This window comes from Thunnus thynnus, chromosome 10 (genome assembly GCF_963924715.1).
Source record: "Thunnus thynnus chromosome 10, fThuThy2.1, whole genome shotgun sequence".
In the NCBI taxonomy this organism is placed as follows: Eukaryota; Metazoa; Chordata; class Actinopteri; order Scombriformes; family Scombridae; genus Thunnus; species Thunnus thynnus.
In genome coordinates, this window is record NC_089526.1 from 31,318,967 (window position 1) to 31,338,064 (window position 19,098).

Here is a 19,098-nt window from a genome sequence, read left to right on the forward strand (position 1 = left end):
ATAAAAGTCAATTTATGACAGTTTCTGGGGGACAACCACAATGCTGACATAGTATCTTGTATGCTTGTACTCTTTGGTAGATGCCATTGTGGCAGGCAACCACAACACCGAGGTATTATCTTGTATGTGTATAATCTTTGGTAGACACTAATGTGGCAGACAATCACAACGGAGACGAATGCATCTTGTGCACACATACTCTTTGGTAGAGGAGATGAGACCACTGACAGGCGACCAAATGAGCTTGACCGTTACCTTGATTAAAATTACAGATTTCTCTGGGTTTGAAAATTGTTGGAAACATTTGGGATATTGTAAGTACACAACTCAACAAAATATATAACATAGGTCTAGTTGTTTTTAGACATTTTATTGCAAAATAGTTACATATTATAGCTTTAAAGACACGGTATAACATGTATAATTTCAAAATGGATTGACGTATCAAAATTTCCTGTGCCAAGGTCAATGAGTGTCATATTATGTGCCTGAGTAATGGGTGGAACTAGCAACCCATTTGCCAATTTTTGTGACTTTTAGTCTTACAGTTTTTTTCTGTAGTGGGAAAGAATAAGAAGAAAGAAAGAAGAATACTGAGAACAAAAATAGCGCTCCAGCAGCAAGCTTCGCTGCTTGGACCTCTAATAATAATAAGAATAATGAGAACAAAATCAATAGGGCTCCAGCAGCAAGCTTTGCTGGTTGGACCCCTAATTAGCCTAAAGAAAACAAGTTTTTGTAGAGTCACAAATTCAACTGCCTCAACCTGAACAGCGGCTTCAGATCTCATTGTTTAAAGAGACAAGTCCATTAGTAATGCGATCCACTACAATGAGGACAGATTCAAGCATTTTGACTCACAAAGGCATCTTCATTGCTGCTATTGAGGATTAACTTGGAACAAGAAAGGTGAACTAATCTCAAAGTGTGTTGTGCACAATCACGCTGGATTCAGTAAGGCAAGCCTTGCTTCATAGTGTCTTTCACATCATATCCCTGTATGTGTGTGAGTGTGCGGGAGTCAAACAGAGTGAAGCACCAGCAGTGTGGTGTGAGGTGGCTTTGTACTGCTGCTCTCACAGAGAGTCACTCTGCCATGGCTTTCAACCCTGCAGACATTTGCTCTCACATTTGCCAGTAGCAAAGTCAGAGTTTGCTTTTTTTTGGGTAGGGAAGGTTGGGTTCCATCCATGCTGCAACCCAATTTATACATGCAAAAAAATATATATATATGTAATATGAATCCATATCAACATGAAAATAGTTCTGTACGACATGTCTACATCATATATGATGTCAAACATAATATTTCACACAATCCTTTCTTCTAGCTTGCTTGAAACTTTACTGCTAATTCTTTTCAGTTTGTCCTCAAACTTTGTTGCTCATTTCTGCTCCTGCACTGCACTTCCCAAAGATCACTTGTCAATCAAACAGCATGACTGCGTCTGTGATGGCTTTTTTTTCTTGGGCTTTGATTTGGGATTTTCTGTTAATCAAATTTCTGTAGGTGGCACACGTCAACAGTGCTCACAAATGCTCAGCTCAGCTTTTGTTCTATTCCAAATTCCAAAGTAGAAACAAGAAAAACAAATTTGTGACCTATGAAGGGGTTTTCAAGTGCCTACCAGGCTTATCTAAAACAATAAATAGAAATGCTTTGATAACCTGACTTAATTCTCACTGCTGCTCCACAGCAGCCTGCAACAGAGTAGACATGTACCTTTTAGACAAATATTATTAATATTAAGTAGAAAAATGAGATGTTTGTTTTCTTATGCAAAAATGACAATGATATACAGTATTGGTGGGGAGTTCACAGGGTTTTTGAGTACCAACTCCAGCATATGGTACACATTCAAACAGCTTATTTAGTGGTAGCCAAATGTGACAGTCTTGAATGCTATAAACCTACAGATCAACAAGGTAGCAGCATATTGCATTGAATCAACACAGACCTGTTCAAATGCACAGGTACACATACTGTATATACACAAAAAACACATGTAGGTGATATGATACAAGAATTAACATATTCCTCTGAGAAAAAGAAATACACACTGTTCCATGAATAAAGAGCAATACAGATCCTCCCTCAACTAGTGTGAACACAAACACAACCACAATGTCATGAAATGAGCATGCATGCATTTGATTGCTTCGATGTATTATCATAGTTCAGTATGTTTTTGTTCATATTTTTCTTCCTTAAAATTGAAATATGGAGACCATGCCCTGGACCCAACCTCTGCTACTTAGGAGTCTTTAGTATTCAGTAGAACTTTCTAATGCCAGACCTAACACTCAATTTTGCCCAAACAGCAATATTTATAGCAAAACTGCACACTCTTCCCTCTTACCAATGAAAAGTTGAATTCATAAGCAATAAATACACCCTTGCTCAATTCAATACATTAATACATCTCTAATGTTAGTAATGTCAGTTACTCTGTAAGGTACATCTTAAGTTTGCTAACACTAGCTGAATTAGTTCACTGACTTTATTGACTCTTCTCTACTTGTGTCACTGTTACACAGTGTTTTAGCAATTATCCTGTAGTTGTCACTTGTGGCACTGGTAGCTGTTGTTCAGCTGAGGTTACATACTGTAGGTTTGCTTTAATGTTGAACCATCTGTGATCAGCAACAGCTGACAAATCAGTGATTTAGCAACATTCCGCTCATTTTCCACACAAACTACAATAAAGAAAAAAGATGTAAATACTCAGATTTTGAAATATGCCAAAAATATGCTTTATATCTCTTTGCTAACACAGTTGCTCCTTCAGTTGCTTTATTCTGCTATTTCTGATTTAGATACAAATAGAGAAAATAAGAGAACTAAAATAACATCATGACATGTTATGGTAGCAAAACATACATGACTAATGATAAAGCAAAGACAATTTAGATGGCAGTCTTTCATCAAAAGCAATGTTGATATATATTTGGTCCCCAGAGGATGAACCCTCCTGGCCTTTAGCATCACCTGCAACCCCATGAGCTTCTATCCAGTTCCATTCTCAGGACAAATTTATATTTTTCTTCCCCCTGATGCTAAGACTCTTATAATATTTGAATTGTCTTTGTGGTGGTCGTTCCATCCAACACTTATGTATTATGGGGTATATTGAACACTAGAGGCTCTAGAAGCCTCTGGTGAGTCTTTAGACATTTAATCATTTTTTTAAATCAAACTAAAAAGTTGTAAGAAGAAAAATGTGATAAATGTATCCATGTTTTATTTGAGGGCAGGTTTTCTCTCTGCTCTTCGAAATGCTCAGTCCAGCTGTAGCTGATGTGGGCCGAGCCAGAGGAGTATCACTGACATCAACCTGGGTAACTTCAAACATTGTTATTCCCTCTCCATATCCTTCAAAGTAACATAAAGAGTCCAGAGGGACTCAGGGAAGAGTGATTGAACAGTAAGCCAGTTTCCCCGCAATCTGTCAGAGTTAGCCCATCCCCCCAGTCTGAGTGCAGTGATCAGTCAGAGCTTTAACACTGATTAGGTTATTCTTTTTCATTATCGTATTTGTCAAAAGGGCAACAATTTGTATGTGTCTGTGTGTGAATGGGTCCATTCATCTGTCTACCCATTCATTTACAATCCATCGTTCTTTTTTTTTGTCTTCTTTTCCTTCCCCTCCCTCTTCCTTTGTTCCTTCCACAATCGCAATAGCCAGCCCTCTATATTATCCTCAATTTAGCCAGAGGAAAACTGTGTTACATTGATTTTTTTGAGACTCAAAAGGATGTAGTTGCTCACTGGGAGATCAATTTTCAGCTCTGAAGATCAATGGACTTTTAAGTCTTCACTGTGACATTAGCATGGACCTCCCCCCAATCAAATCAATAATGACTTCAGTTATTGCATAGTTTTTTTTCTACATGTGAAATAACTACAGCTTTTGTTCACTGAATTGCTAGAACATCTGTGTTTTATTGGTAATTATAAACCATCTTGTGCAGCAATCAACAATCAGAGTTCATCTTGGCCCAGTGAACACAGATGAGGTGATAAAACATCACCGCAAGTAGAGAAACTTGCAGCGGGGAGAGTAATCTGCCTCCGGATAATGGATTATAGATTCAATTTATTTTCAATGTAAAGTGAGTAGACAAGGTGGGGCATGAGAAGAAAATGACATCCGCTCTTAATTGACCATCAATGGGGATGTGCAGTGGTGCATGTAGACCAGCATCAGGGAGTGTTCAAGGCTACATCAGTGCATAGATGTGCTGCAAAGCCTTCAATCTCTTTATTTCATGCTCCTACTCCCCCCTCTCCCTCTCTGTCCTGTTAATCACAATAGTGCCATTAACATCAACCTACATTCACCTCATGTTGGGTAAATATGAGTTAATGACTGGTGAAAATTGTTCACATCAGCTCCTAGCGGCAATAACACAAGGTTAGAATAGCCGCACGTTAGAGTGACAGAACCTGAACCAGATCTCAGGTCCACACTTCCTCGTCCGACAAAGTTTAAGATTGGCTTTGACTTAAAGGACAACTCCATCTGTGCTTCCTTCTGGATTCTTCAAATGGAAATGCCCACTCAGCCCTTAGCAAAAAGCAGTGATGTGGTTTAGAGCCAGAGCGCTGATGCCCACCAAACCCCCTCATCCACCCACCACCACACACACACACACACACACACACGCAGTTAGCTGACAGCGTCTTCCTCACATACTTGCTCGCTGTACGTTAGAACATGAGAAACTGTCCAGATATACTACAAGTGATATCGCAGCGCTGAGTCTGAGTGTGTGAGATGTTTATAAATGCAGTGGACGGAGCGGAGGGACAGACAGCTGCTGAGTGCCGGGAGCTCTGGAGGAGAGAGCTGGAGGCAGAGCTAGAGTTTCAGGAAAAATAACAGCCGCGAGTCACACCAGATTCTGCTGGGATGCAGAGCCGTTTACTGGTGGGAAGAGAGCTCAGAGTTTATTTGAGCAGCCGCAACAGTGAGTGCTCCGTCTGTGTGTCTGTTAGCACATTTAGCAGAGCAGCAGCAACAGTGAGTGCTCAGTCCATCTCTGTCGCTACTAGCTAGGCAGACTATACTGCCTACCTACTATATTAGTTTATACGTAGCAACGCCATCATGCAGAAACCTATGTCAAAAAGTTTTTAGGGCTTGGGAAAATGGCATTTTGGTGCTAAAACACATGTACTTTGATCAAAATTTGTATTTTCAGATTTGAATACATATGAAACACTACTAGGAAGCTACAGAATTATAAAAAAAAACTTAAAAACTCAAAAAATAATGTACCTGCTGTTTAAAATCAATATGGGGCTCAGGTTTGTGTCATTTTTGTTTTGAAATGACAAGATGAGAAAACTAGTCTGCGTCTTTAGAAAGCCAATCAAAACACAACAAATTCAGGATTGAATGTGGCTTCTTTTGTTCAGCTTTTTTATTTCACCACAAGCCTTTTGATAAACTGTTTCCTGTTTATGTGCATCACTGCTATTGAAAAAAAGTGACTGTTTCTATGGAGAAACAATAACTGTCATGCTGAAATGAACTCAGCAATGGAATCTTTGCAGGCCGAGCAGACAAGCATTGTTTAAACCCACAGAACCATAGATCTTTAATTCTAGTGGCCATAACAAATATGTTGGGCTGAATTTTGCTACAAAAAAGTAAAATGAAAGTATGAAAATGATCCATTTCCTGCAGAAAATTTAATTGAGCTTGCTTGCGCTGAAAATTGCAGTTGTTATAAAATGATAAGTTGTTGCTTATGAAATGTTGTATGTTGTATGCAGTTGAAGCTGAAGCACTTAAGGAGCAGATGTGTCAGTTGAAGTGTCACTAAGAGTAGTTAAAGAATAAGAGATGAAAGTATGTGGAAATGTTGTTTGACATGTACATACTAAAAGCAGGTGAACTGTCAACTGAAATGGAAGCACTGGAAATACTGTAGGTGGAGCATGTGCACTTTAATCAGTGAATGTAGTTGCTATGTAAGCACTGACAGCAGCACAAATAAAATCTGATGTGTGACTGCTGAAAGTGGTTGAATTGTAGTTTAAGAGTAAGCATCTACTGAGGTGTCAGTTGATGAGCAGGTGATGAAAGCAGGTAAGGTGAAAATAACTCTGTAAGCAGTTGAAGTGTCAGCTGGTTTGAAAGCACTGACAGCAGCTAAAATGTCAATCAAAAATACAGAATTTAACTTTCACACACTATAGCTTCAATAAAGTGTTAATTATCAATTTTCCACACAAAATGAGACAATGAAAGGGAGCATGCTTGTGCTGAAAATTGCAGTTATGCAATTTATGAAAATTGCTGAAATATTGTATGAGAGTTGAAGTTGAAGCACTTAGGGAGCTGAAGTGTCACTATGAGCAGATGAAAAAAGATGAAAGTAGTGGAACTGTCACTTGACACGTAAGTGCTGAAAGCAGTTGAATTGTTAGTTTAAATGGAGGCACTGAAGATAGTTTGAGAATGTGCACTTACAGTGGCAAAAATCAATTGCTATGTAAGCACTGAAAGAAACAGAAATTATATATATATACATATATATATATATATATATATATATATATATATATATATATATATACAGTTCAGCACATAATAGCAGGCTATAAGATGCAGGCAGGAACAGCGTATATGGAACACCATAACCAAGTGGCCGGCATAGTGTACAGGAACATCTGCACTGAGTATGGGCTGGAAGTCCAAGGTCACAATGGAAGACACCTCTCAAGATGGTTGAGAATGACCAAGCCAAGATCCTGTGGGACTTCCAGATCCAGACAGGCTGGTGATGATCCAGACTGACAAGCTGGTGATGGCTAACCAACCGGATATCGTGTTGATCGACAAACAGCAGAAGAAGGCAGTAGTGATAGACATAGCAATCCCAAGTGACAGCAACATCAGGAAGAAGGAACACGAGAAGCTCAAAAAATACCAAGGGCTGAAAGAGGAGCTAGAAAAGATGTAGGGAGTGAAGGCAACAGTGGTGCCAGTGGTAATCGGAGCACTGGGGGCTGTGACCTACAAACTGGGAGAGTGGCTCCAGTAGATTCCAGGTACAACATCTAAGGTCTCTGGGGGGAGAGGGTTTATTGATGATTTTTTTACTTATATATATATATATATATATATATATATATATATATATATATATATATATATATATATATATATATATATATATATATATATATATATATATATATATATATATGTATGTATATATATAAAACCATGCCGTCCATTAAAATAATCATCAAAATCATTGTTACTAGGATCAACAGATAAGCACTACAATGTCTGCACATTTTGCAGTGTGCACAGAATAGAGGAATGAGATTTGATGTCAACATGGTACAGAGTGTACCTTTGTGAGTCTAACTGTCTCTAAGTGTCTGTCTGTCCTCCTCTCCTTTGTTGTTGTTCTTCCATTCAGCTATTCTGCCTCTGCAAAGACAGTGGCTGTGGATTGGCGGAGAGCTAAATTGCTCCGTGTGAGCTCGGTCACGGCTCAGCTCTCCTTGAGATAATGAAATGACAATTAATGGGAAAGCTGTTGCCATTCGCTCATTTGTTCGTTCACTAGTGGAGCAGCAGCATGGTGGCACAGACAGAAACGACTGCAGTCATGACAGACTCTGGAAACTGCCCAGCAATCGTTTTCACATTGAATAGCCATCTGTATGATATTGGAAATCTATATACATCTAGCAAAATGAAACTTGAGATGATGTCCATGGCGGTTGACAGATGCTCCCTAGCCGAAATATAATTCTGATATCAGATTTCCAGCACTTTTGAAATATGATTTTTACCTTTTACTGACAGTTAAATAGACAGATATCACTAATAGCAGTAATAATTGCAGTTAGAGAGTTTGGATGCAGCTCTGAAGCTATGTAACCCATGTATAAAAGGTATATCCTTTATTAACCCAGTGACACTTAAGTCAATACATTATTTACCATAGCCAGGGGCCTACACAGCACAGAGCCACACGAAGCTCTGGCCTACTGAGATAGTCCCTGACAGAATAGCAGAAGACATATATTTCCTTCAAGAGCGAAAGCAGACCCTTGGGCATCTCATAAAACGTCTCTCCAATATGTGCTGTGAAGTGGAAATTCAAGCTACCCCAAAAACCACAGAGAAAAAAGAAAACAATTTCTATTTAATTTCAGCTACAGTTGTTGCCCATCAATGCATTCCCCTCTCTAAGTCAATACACTTGTAGAATAAAATTGCAAATTTATAACCATTATCTCTGTAGAAGTAACACTTGTTCATGGAATTGGAATTATATATGTGGTTTTGTGTTTTATAAGACTCCAGGCAAGCATTTTATGTTTTCTGTCTCTAAATACAATTATTTTAACTGAAGGCAAAAGCTAGTAGAGTATGACATGAAATTACATCATCTTTGTTATTATGCTAGTGGGGGATGTGATAAAGCTGTGTAATCTAGTTAGCAAAGTCCCTGTTTGCATGGCTGATCAAGCTAAGCTCCTTGTGACTGCATTACAATGCAAAAGCTCAGTCAAGTACACAAAATTAAAACAGAACAAAGTGGATGCAAGGCGTAGAGTGCACTGGTGTACAGGGGGGTTCAGTGTACCTGGTATTGGTTGGCCTTCGCGAGCTCCTGATTGGCTGATTCCATGTTGGATGATGCGGTCTGGATGTAATCTTCGATACTGTCTGAGGACAAAAAGCGCATATTTGTTAAGTGGTTGGAATGCAACACAACATGCTCTCACAGCCATTAAAAGTTTAAATTATCTACAAAAAGCACACACTTTCTTATCATGCATTGTGAATTGGAATGCTCTATATTTCTGTAATATAAATATTTTCTAGTTTTGTTGAATTACTACCAGAATGTGGCCATAATTGATTCAGTTCCCATTTAATTTGGACCATTTAAAAGTGCTTCAAAAGAAGCTGGTAAGTGGACCTTGGATTAGCATTATTAAACCAGACTACTTTACCCTCAAATAAATATTTAGCAAAAGCTCTGAATCCACAACCTGCTTCAACACACAGTCATTGGCAAAGAATTTGTCCTGACAACAATGTTAGGAATTACCTGGTAGCATAAAATCTCAGATTCAAAATAAGTTGCAACAATGGTGGGAAAGCAGACTTTCACTCTTAACCACCAAACGTATACACCGTCTTATCAAATAAAACCACCCCACAGACAGAGGCTTATGCTTGAGACAGGCATCATTTTAAAAAGAAGACTGAATCTGAATGTGGTCTTTTCTTATTATCAAGGCGTCAACAAGAACCCATTGGACTTTGGCCTTCCTTGATCGACATTTTAAATGAGAAAAATTGGGCTCCAAATCAACTGAAATCAGTTTTTGTATAAATCTGAGGTGAAGAAGACCAAGCAGAGACAGAATCATGTTTTCCTTCCAAGTCACATCATCAGCAGCAGCCATCATAGTTGGCTAATTTATTTAAACTTCACTTTCGGAGCAAAAATTGAGCAGGCAATATGTAGCCTGTCCTTGTAAAGGTTAAAATTCCCATGTAATCTGATTAAGCTTCATCTAAATTTAAACTGTGACTATTGCTGAACAGCAGCTGTTTTGAGGATTATGGGATGACGATTAATGTTTATAAATAGAGTAAAAAGTAGAAATCAGCAAACTGACTCAGCAGTGTCTGTTATAGAGCAATATCTATGTAAAGTTTTGCTAACATTAGCTTGATTTAGCCACCATCAGCTACTAGTCATACTAGACCAAGTAAGGCTATATCAACAAAGCCCCAGCATGTATTGATTTTAGCAAGGTTGTGTTTTAATTTTCAGTTCAATGTTGCATTTTTAGATGGTCTTTTTTTCCTGCTTTCAAAAGTGACAAAGTCTTTCAGTTGGAAACAAACAATCAAATCAATCAAAAATCAAAACACTTAATTCCTACTGAGCAGTCTAGCAACAAAATAATAGTCATTTTCAGGTGTCTTTGTATTATTCATCCTCTTGAAGAACATTGAAAAGAGTTTTGACAAAACTCAAAAGCTCTCGCTGTCCACATAACAGCTGTTTTAGCTCTTGATATTTGCACTCACAAATGAATCAGATCAGATGTATTTTACTTCTTATAGTAGCATTCACTTGGGAAAGGAATTTGAAGGAGTTAAAAAAAAACATGCAATTGTAATGAAATCATACTTGATAGAATAAAGGAAAAGAAGACTATATGTGCACTATCTCTCCTCTCTCTATATAAAGCAAGGAATCTCTGTTTCTCTGTATGTATGTATGTATGTTTGTCCTTTACATATCTCTTGAATCATTCATCCAATCTACTTCATACTTGGCAGATGTATTGCTGAGAATAAAGGAAATGCAGTCTTGGGTGTGAAGTAGTTTGGGTGAGTGGTTCTTGAGAAATATACAAAAATACTTCATAAACAATGTTGCTTCTGCTTCTTCTGACCATGGAGTCAACGAGTGGAAATATGGACAGCACCACTCTGCCATTGCAAACCACATTGTGGTCTGAGGTGAGATTACATCTGTAGTGTTAAAGAGGACCTATTATGCTCATTTCAGCTGTTAATTTTTATTTTTGGACTCCACTAGAGTAGCTTGGGATGATTCACAGTTCAAAAAACTCCTTATTTATCTTATACTGGCCCTTTTTACAGCCCCTCAATATCCCACTCTGTTCTGATTGGTCAGCTTTACGTTTCAGAGTTGTGTAACTTCACCGTCAATGCAAACCAAACATTTCCTGCTTTACTGCTTCAAATTAAAAGCTTATCAATGACTAACTAATGGGAGCTTTTTATTGTGAAGAATGTACAGGAAGTAAAAACGTGTTCCTCACTGAATTAGTGGAGCTTCGTTAGCGGAGCTTCGTTAGCAGCACTAAAAACCTGTTGAAATGACAACATATGGAGCTACTTGGAGCTATTTGTTGAGCAGATCAGTTAGAAATAACGCAGGGAGGAAGAGTACAAGCAGAAACAGCCACAGTGAGATGTTTTATGAAGAGCTGTAGACAACCAGCACACCTCCAACAGGTAAATTACTTATTTTACTTTGCTGTGCTGTGTAATGGTGTCGTGGCTTGGCGTAACTACTCCCGGAGCGGAGCAGCGAACTTATGCACTGTGCACGTAGCAGATGTCCATATAAAGAAATCCGCCACGAACTGACGTCAGATCGGGCTGAAAGTAGAAAAAACCGTTGGACCGTGTTCAGAGCAGTCTGAAGCTGCTGCTTTTTGCTCACAGGGATTACTGCTACATATGTTTACCTCATTATTTGACACATCAGCCACTTTTAACATGAACATCTGACATTGTGATGTTATATCTATGTCTGAAAATATGGAAAAGCATAATACGTCCCCTTTAATGATTTGAAAGAGTTTAAGAGATTTAAGCTCTACTATTGAACTGTGAACGAAACTTGGCATGTACGTTCAAGACTTACTATAGAATCTCTTTTTGAATTGGCACTGCAGTTAATCTAAGTAAAAAGAAAGGAATCTCTGTCCGTCTGTCCTTTGCATATGACAAACTGTTCATGCGATCGACTTAACACTTAGCGTGTGTATTGCTGAGGACCCAAGGACATGCTGTGTCGAATTTGGTGCAATTTGGACATGCGACATGTTTAATATTAATAAACTTTGAATAATTAGTGAACAGCGAGCCACTCAGCTCCATGTCTGAGTGCAGCGGGGGCTGTTTGATATAAACACCATCACATAACAGCGGGACGGGGCTTCTGGGCTGTGACTTGCTGAATGGGACAAAGGTACGTGTGTGTCCTGCTCAGTTAAGAGAGAGAGAAGAACCAGCATACACAGGAGAAAAACAGAGGCGGAGGCAGTAAAACTAGCTAATAGGAGCACAGACACATTTGATTGGCAGTAGAATCGACCGATGGAAGGCCGTATACTGCGTCTACAGTTCAACCTCTGGTTAGGCTCACTGGTGAAGTTTGTCTGGATTTAAACCATTTAATTTATTAATTCATTCTCATTTTCATTGATACATTTGTCAATTGATATATACATATGCGGCTCTTGAGAAATAATAAGCAATTGGCCCATTCTGAACAGGCACGTTTTGAATGGGCGCTGCACTAGTGTTTTTAAACACGAGAAAGCATCAGTAAACCGTGCTCTTCTCTTTCTCTTCTCTTTTGTATGCCAACCTGCTGAATCATCCTGTGCTTAATGGAAGGCTGAACTTTTGTTCATATTGTTACACACACACAGCCTTGACAGCACATTACGTGACAGCCCAGCAGCCCTCACTGTTACCAAGCACTACTGGTCTAATAGTTAACACTGTTAAAACAGCAGGGCCTCCTCTGAAGGCTGCCAATACACAGAAGTTAATGGGATGAGACAGAGCGTGTTTAATGAACCGGATGGTTCAAAATATTTGGTATCACCACATAATTACCCACATATATTTACAACTGGCCAATAACAGTGAGAGTGGTATTGATTATGTTGGTGTTCTGAGAATGAAAAGGCTACAACCTGTTCAGAGTTGTGAGGAAAGACTTCTGTTTCATGTCGTGATGGCCTCTGATAATTACTGCTCCACTTGTGCTTTTAGAGAATTAACTTTTGAACTTATGAAGAGCAGGAGGTTGTGTGAATGCATAGTGTTGATTGACTAAATGCACTCATTCCTTTCAGTGAGTTACAGAAGGCAGGCTAATGCATGTTTATACTCACCAGCTAAAGATCTGGGGTCGTATTTATCAAGCGTCTCAGAGTAGGAAATCAATCCTAACTAGCCAAAAGCTCTGAATGTGATGCAAATTTTTAGAGGTAGGAGTAAAAGCATTTTTCAACTTTCTTAAACTGGGAGATTATTCCTATCTCGGGCTATCTTATTTAAGAGAGCCCCAGAGGTGTCCTAACCTGTTAGGAGTTGCCAGCAGATGGTGTTCAGGTAGACATATGTGTACATGTTCAGTGGGAGGACTTGTTCATTGATCACTATGAACTTATTAAACCATTTCAGCTAAAATTAAATAATGTTTTGATGAACCCTGTGTGGAGTGCAAAAGACAGCGCATATTCTAGTCACAAAAACCGAAGTTCTCTCAAAATTGCAGCCTTGATTGAACAAGATTTCGGTCTATCACAACCAATAATTTCTGTAATAACGAAGTTATTACTGACCTCAAAACTGCATTTCACACACTCCAGTTATCAGTTTACCCTTTAATCTTAAATGCACAAAAAACAACAAATTTATGACTAGAAATAATTCACATTCTGTACAAAATGTACCATAGAAGGAATTGAGTTAGAAAAAGTCTCTGCATAAAAATATGTTGAATCATGGCTTGATGACAAATTATCTTTCTTTATTGATAACCTTGTAAAGAAACTGAAACCGAAATTAGATTTTCATTTTTGATGTAAGAAATGATTTTCCTCTGCAGCAAGGAAAATATCTTGTTTAGTCCACATTTCTAACTGACTGATTCTGATGACATCCTGTATATGCAGACGACAGACTTATTACTTCATAAGCCTGACCCTGTTTTTCGTTTGAACGTTGGAAGAAGAACTCATCACTGTAATTTATACATGTTGGGTGAACTTCACTACAAATACAAAGAAAGGGTCATATATACCTTTTTATCTTTCAAGCTTTCTTGGTAAACTTGCTGTTTAACTTTGTAAAATCTGTTCTAACAACTATCAGACCAGATCATCTCGATAGATAATCTTCAGTGTCCCTTGAGTCTTCTCAGAAATTGGTAAAATTGCATGTTCATACTGTGTGCCCTGGGTTAGGAATAATTTACAAAATAAAACTGAAAAGCTGCCTTCATATCAGGCAATCAAGCAGGCAATCTCTCACTATGTCCTGGTTAAACCAAATAAGTAAAATGTTTGCAGACATTAGCATTTAGCTGAAAGCTCTGTTGTGCCTAAGGCCTTATTCAGACTGCCAGCCCAAATCCGTTTGTCTGGACAGCAAAAAACCACATGAAGCCACATTTGGAGGTGGTTTGAAATGCGATTCCAATCAGATTTCTACAGATGCGTCTCAGTACAGCCTCTCAAATCGGATTTCAAAGTGTCTTCTGTGTCACTCGCTACATGACACACAACGACAATGTCAAATCCAGAGTGACGGAAGTGCATCAGAGCGGCTGAGCAGAATCCATGCTGCTACTAGCAGAGCGGTATGGAGTTGAAATAAATTGTCCGCTCGCACTCTGAGGGGGATGATGGATGTCTATTTCTCATGCTTCCGCATTGGAAAGCTGTGTAATCAGCGTACATAATTAGCCTACGTTGTTATCACAGCAACCCATGCAGATAGGTTGGTGATGTCTGGACACACAAATCCGATCTGATCACTTGCAAATAACAGTGTGGACAGTCTGTCTTAAAGATCTGATTTGAGAAACAAATCTGATTTTCCTGCAGTATGAACAAAGCCTAAGTAGCCTCACAGAGTGGTTAGCATGGTTGTTTAAAGTCAGAAGCTGTTGAAAGTAGCATGAACCATCACACCTATTAATTGATATGCAAGGGCTTTGAAATTAAGCTTTAATTTACAATAACTATTTTAAAAAAAAAAACAGACTCTTGGAATTTTCTGTGGATATTCATGGTGTCCAGTAGATGAACCTTTTCCATTATAGACACTCCATCTCTGATGTAGCCCTCAGGCCAAATTGTCAGTATTGTATAAATGATATTTCAAACTCATGATCTGATTGATGAGATTGATGTAATGCCACCTTTTGGACAAAAATGACATTCCAAATACCAAATAAACTAAGATTTGCTCTGCAAATAATGTCTAATACAAACAAACCCCCAACTAAGTCAGAGAATATTTTAATCACCCTGAAAAACAAAACAAACATACTCTTTTGATGTGTACAAATGAATATGTTCTTAACACCTCTTTTGTGTGGTGTGCCAGAGTTTGAGTCTGAACAAACATTGCTGATTGTGTGTCTCGACTCACGGACTTTAATATAGTGTGTCCTTAGCCAGCGCGCATAGGCCACAAAAGCACTAATCCTTCCTTCTTGAGCCTATTCATTTCTTTGTATTACCTGCTGCTTTTGCTACAAACGCCTCCACGCCACAATCACACATTATTCATATCAACCAATACACCAAGAAAGCCTTGCTCAAAAAAAAACCAAAGGCAATTTCAGTGCATCTGTTTTTAAAGGGAAGAGGTCCATTATTGCATGACTCTGTAATGATCGGATTGGACTTCTGCTGTGGTATAATGTCACAAACTCCGTCTCTCCACTCACCCATTTGGGTGGGAGCACACTGTGTTCTCTTCCTTCTATGTCCAAAGCAATGTATCGACAGTCTTTAATATGCAAATGACAAAAGGGGTGCAAAACTGCAATTTGTGCATGTATGACTATGAAGCACGAGAATGAGATGTAGCAGAATTCACAAACGGAAATAATAACTTAAAGCCAATTTATTCTATATCTGACAGAGGACATGACATACAGAATGTGTTGGGAGTTGCAACTCTTGCTTGTAGTAGTAGTTCCCTGGATCTTTTATGCTCAGTGCTCCCTTGATTCTACATCTTGAGCTACAATTTAAGTTATGTTAAAATGGCATAGACTCATTTTGTGCTTTATACAGTATTTATATCTTAGTAATTAAAAGTATGTAGCTATTACTACGTAATTCAAATAATATATTGAACATTTTACAATCTCAAACAGAAAATTACCATAAAATCTAAAATAGTGGCCTGCATTTACTTTAATTTTGAAATGAGATAGGACCTTTTTATGTCTGTTTTATGTTGTATGAATATATTTCATCTCATTTCTAGAAGAAGCCTCCCTATGTTCTGCTGCTCCAGTTTCAATCTGCTATTAATGCAGACTTAACCCATCCTATGTTTACCAGCTGTCTTGAAAAATATAGGATAGTGTACATTTCCACAGCACTAATGTCAGTCATATCACACTCACCACTCTGTTTCTCCTCACAATGATGAATCCAATAGTTTTGTGATCACTGTTAACACACCATACCATAACACTTCCTGCACAAAATGAAAGCTTTAGATCAGCTCCATAATAATCCCCACCTTTCTTGGTAGGCTTTTAATGTGAAACATTTGCAGGAAGTGTTGTATTTCAACAGAAAGTTCGCAGCAATTAAGAAAAAGAAGACAAAATAGGGATCTAGAAGCGAAAAGAGTATGACATGACTCTTTTGTTGTACTGTTGTAATTAGTGCTACGGAAATGTACATTATGCTGAATCTAACGTGAATTATTAGAGTACAGGTAATTCCACCACTCCTCTAAGTTTTTTACCCAAGCTTTGTTAGGGTCATATTATTTGAAAACTAGAATTTGTTTGAGAATGTACAGTATGATGATACGTCTTAGTTTCATCTAAAAACTGTTCCTGGTAATAGCTGCACTGAAATACTTACTGTATGATTTTTATCATTTCAATGTAATATTCTGGACAAACTATTTTCATTTCCTAATTTTTTTGGGTAATTTTTGTGAGAATTTTAGTACTTGGTAATTCTCACATTTTATTGAAACATATTTAATATTTCACAGCAATAAATATATAATTTTTCCATTTTTTGGATGGAACAAAGTCCAACAGTTGTCAGTAAATTTTATACATTGCACAGAGACAATTTTGATTCCTTTGAATTGTTTGTACTTTAGTGTAAGTACACAATTTTCTCATGTACTTATTAGACAATAAAATATTAAATAAAGTAGATATTTTTAAGTAAATAATAATATTTATTAACATTTTTAATAATTGATATGTTTTGATTGAAACAAGTAGTATAGATTGATAGTATAGATAAATGACAAAAGGTGTTGTGGATAGGTGTTGAATTCACATAATGATTGTCAGTATCGTGTATTTTGAAAAAAAGAACCTTGTTATTCATAAAGTTACAAGTGCTTGTGTACTGCTCTCTGTGTGGGTAAATCTTTCAGGCTTGTTGCAATTCTGAGTTCTAAGTGATCTCACAGCAGGTGTTTTACTTGTAACGACTGATGGAAAACACCTGCTGTAGTGTGACATTTTTGATTTGCATCTAGCAGGAAGCACAGCAGGCTGAAAGTTTATACCAAAAATCTTTTGCTGTATGTGATTTATTTAGATTTGCTCCTTGAAAGAATAATAAAACAGTTTCAAATGCACTAATTACATTTCAGGCTTCCATTCAGTACACAAAAACAAACACTTAATAAATTGTCACAACACTTAGTGTTTTGTTGTCAGACCATTGACCTTAATACCTAAAAGACTGGCAAATGAAAGCATGAAGGTGTAGTCAGTGTGACAGCTACTAATGGTCTTGGATTAATGTTTCTGCAGTAGTGGTTAGCTAATTTTTTACTGTAGGTGTTAGTGTTGTGGTTCGGTATGATCCGGTGTCACTAACATAATAATAGATGAGGACAGCATAGTAAAATACAAAAAGACAGAAGTACACTTTCTCCATAATGTGCATCACTCATTGCTCTAAATGTTAACAATCTTAGTGCATGGGAGAAAAAGAAAACAGTTAGTGGGGTAGACCAGTCTGAGTCAGCCTGGTTCTAAAGGGTATTTGAAGGGCATCTACGTTAGCCTGATGAAGGCAGAAGACAGAAAGGCCCCAATTAGCACAAGTTATTGCTTCAGATTCCTTCCAGAGAACCTCATCATACACACACACACACCTGCAAATTGCTTCATACAGTTTTTCACCATAAAGCTAGAATGTGTATAATGCATTTGTAAATACACTATTAATCTATCAATCTATCTACTATCAATTAAGCTGAGCTCTTTGCTATTGTCCCTGTGTTTTATGCTTTGTGCCCTAAGTTTTACCTTTGACATGATAACACAAACAGGTCTATTACTGATTTTGCACAGTCTTCACAGGACAGAAAATAATCTTTTTAATTTATAATTTCTAATGGAAACAGACATGAAATTAACTGAAAGACCACTTTTCAAACATAACACTGTGAGCAACCCTTGTGTGTTCAACCCTAACCCTCATAATACCCTGTCAAAGCTAGCATGGTAATTAGCATTAGCATAGTAATTGCTAGTTATTTCATGTCAACACAGTTGTTTTGCAAACCTCTTCAACTTAAGGCATTGGCGGGTTAGTACAAGGACATGTTGAATGTCTGCATTGTTCCAACTAGGCCGGTCTTTTCAATCTGTATACAAATAACATGATTTAACACTTTCAAATTGCGTGCAGTACATATGCAAAAGTTCAATTTTGCATGCAGGTGATATGCCAGTCCTTCCCAGGGAAGTGATGTCAATGTAATGCAATTTTCTTTCATTTTATGAGGTGATTTTTGACTTATTAGGACCAGGCGGGTTGGGTGGATGGCTAGATAATTAGTTGGCTAACAGTTCCAAAAGCAGCAGGAGACCACTGTTTGAGACCACCAACCAAACGTCCTCGACGTCACATCAGCGTCTTAACCAGAGATTTTTAGCCTCAGGTTGGGACATTTTTAACTCAAACTGTAATTTTCCCTAACCTAACCAAGTGGATTTAATGCTTAAACCTAACCAACGATGTTAAATGAGATGTGAAAAGGTTAAAAATGCAGTGTTACATTGGCGTATCACATGCACACAAAATTGGACTTTGGTGTATGTACTGCATGCAATTTTGAAGTATAAAGTTGTGTTATTTGTACATAGATCGTGAGACCAGGTTACTTCTACCACACCAAACTGCACCATGAATCGTGCATTTTTTTCACAGTCATACACAAACCTGGCAACTCATTTTGCTTCAAAGAATCCTTGGATCTAAAATGTGAAATTTCATACAATTTGAACTTTAAAATTCACAGTTTAGTTTAAAAACATCAACAGAATACATTTTAGGATTTGCGAGCACTATTGTGCTATTAAATACTATAAGATACACATCAATGACCCACACTGTTGCACTGGGTGACATGTTCCTTCATCACCATGAACACGCACTGTAGTTTATTTTGAGACAATCCCACACACACTGTCCTGCTGCCAGAAATACTCATTAGAACATCAAATACAAGTTAATCCCCC

General features: G+C 37.8%; 1 protein-coding gene across 5 annotated transcripts in view; it reads right to left on the minus strand.

Annotated features, from left to right (window-relative positions):
* The window catches only part of tsnare1 (T-SNARE Domain Containing 1), a 217,744-nt gene that overhangs the window by 83,365 nt on the left and 115,281 nt on the right, over nt 1–19,098 (minus strand). For all 5 annotated transcript variants that reach the window (XM_067602493.1, XM_067602489.1, XM_067602490.1 and 2 more), the window contains exon 11: nt 8,623–8,705. In XM_067602493.1, coding sequence (XP_067458594.1) covers nt 8,623–8,705 — 83 coding nt within the window. The remainder of the gene's footprint in view (nt 1–8,622; nt 8,706–19,098) is intronic.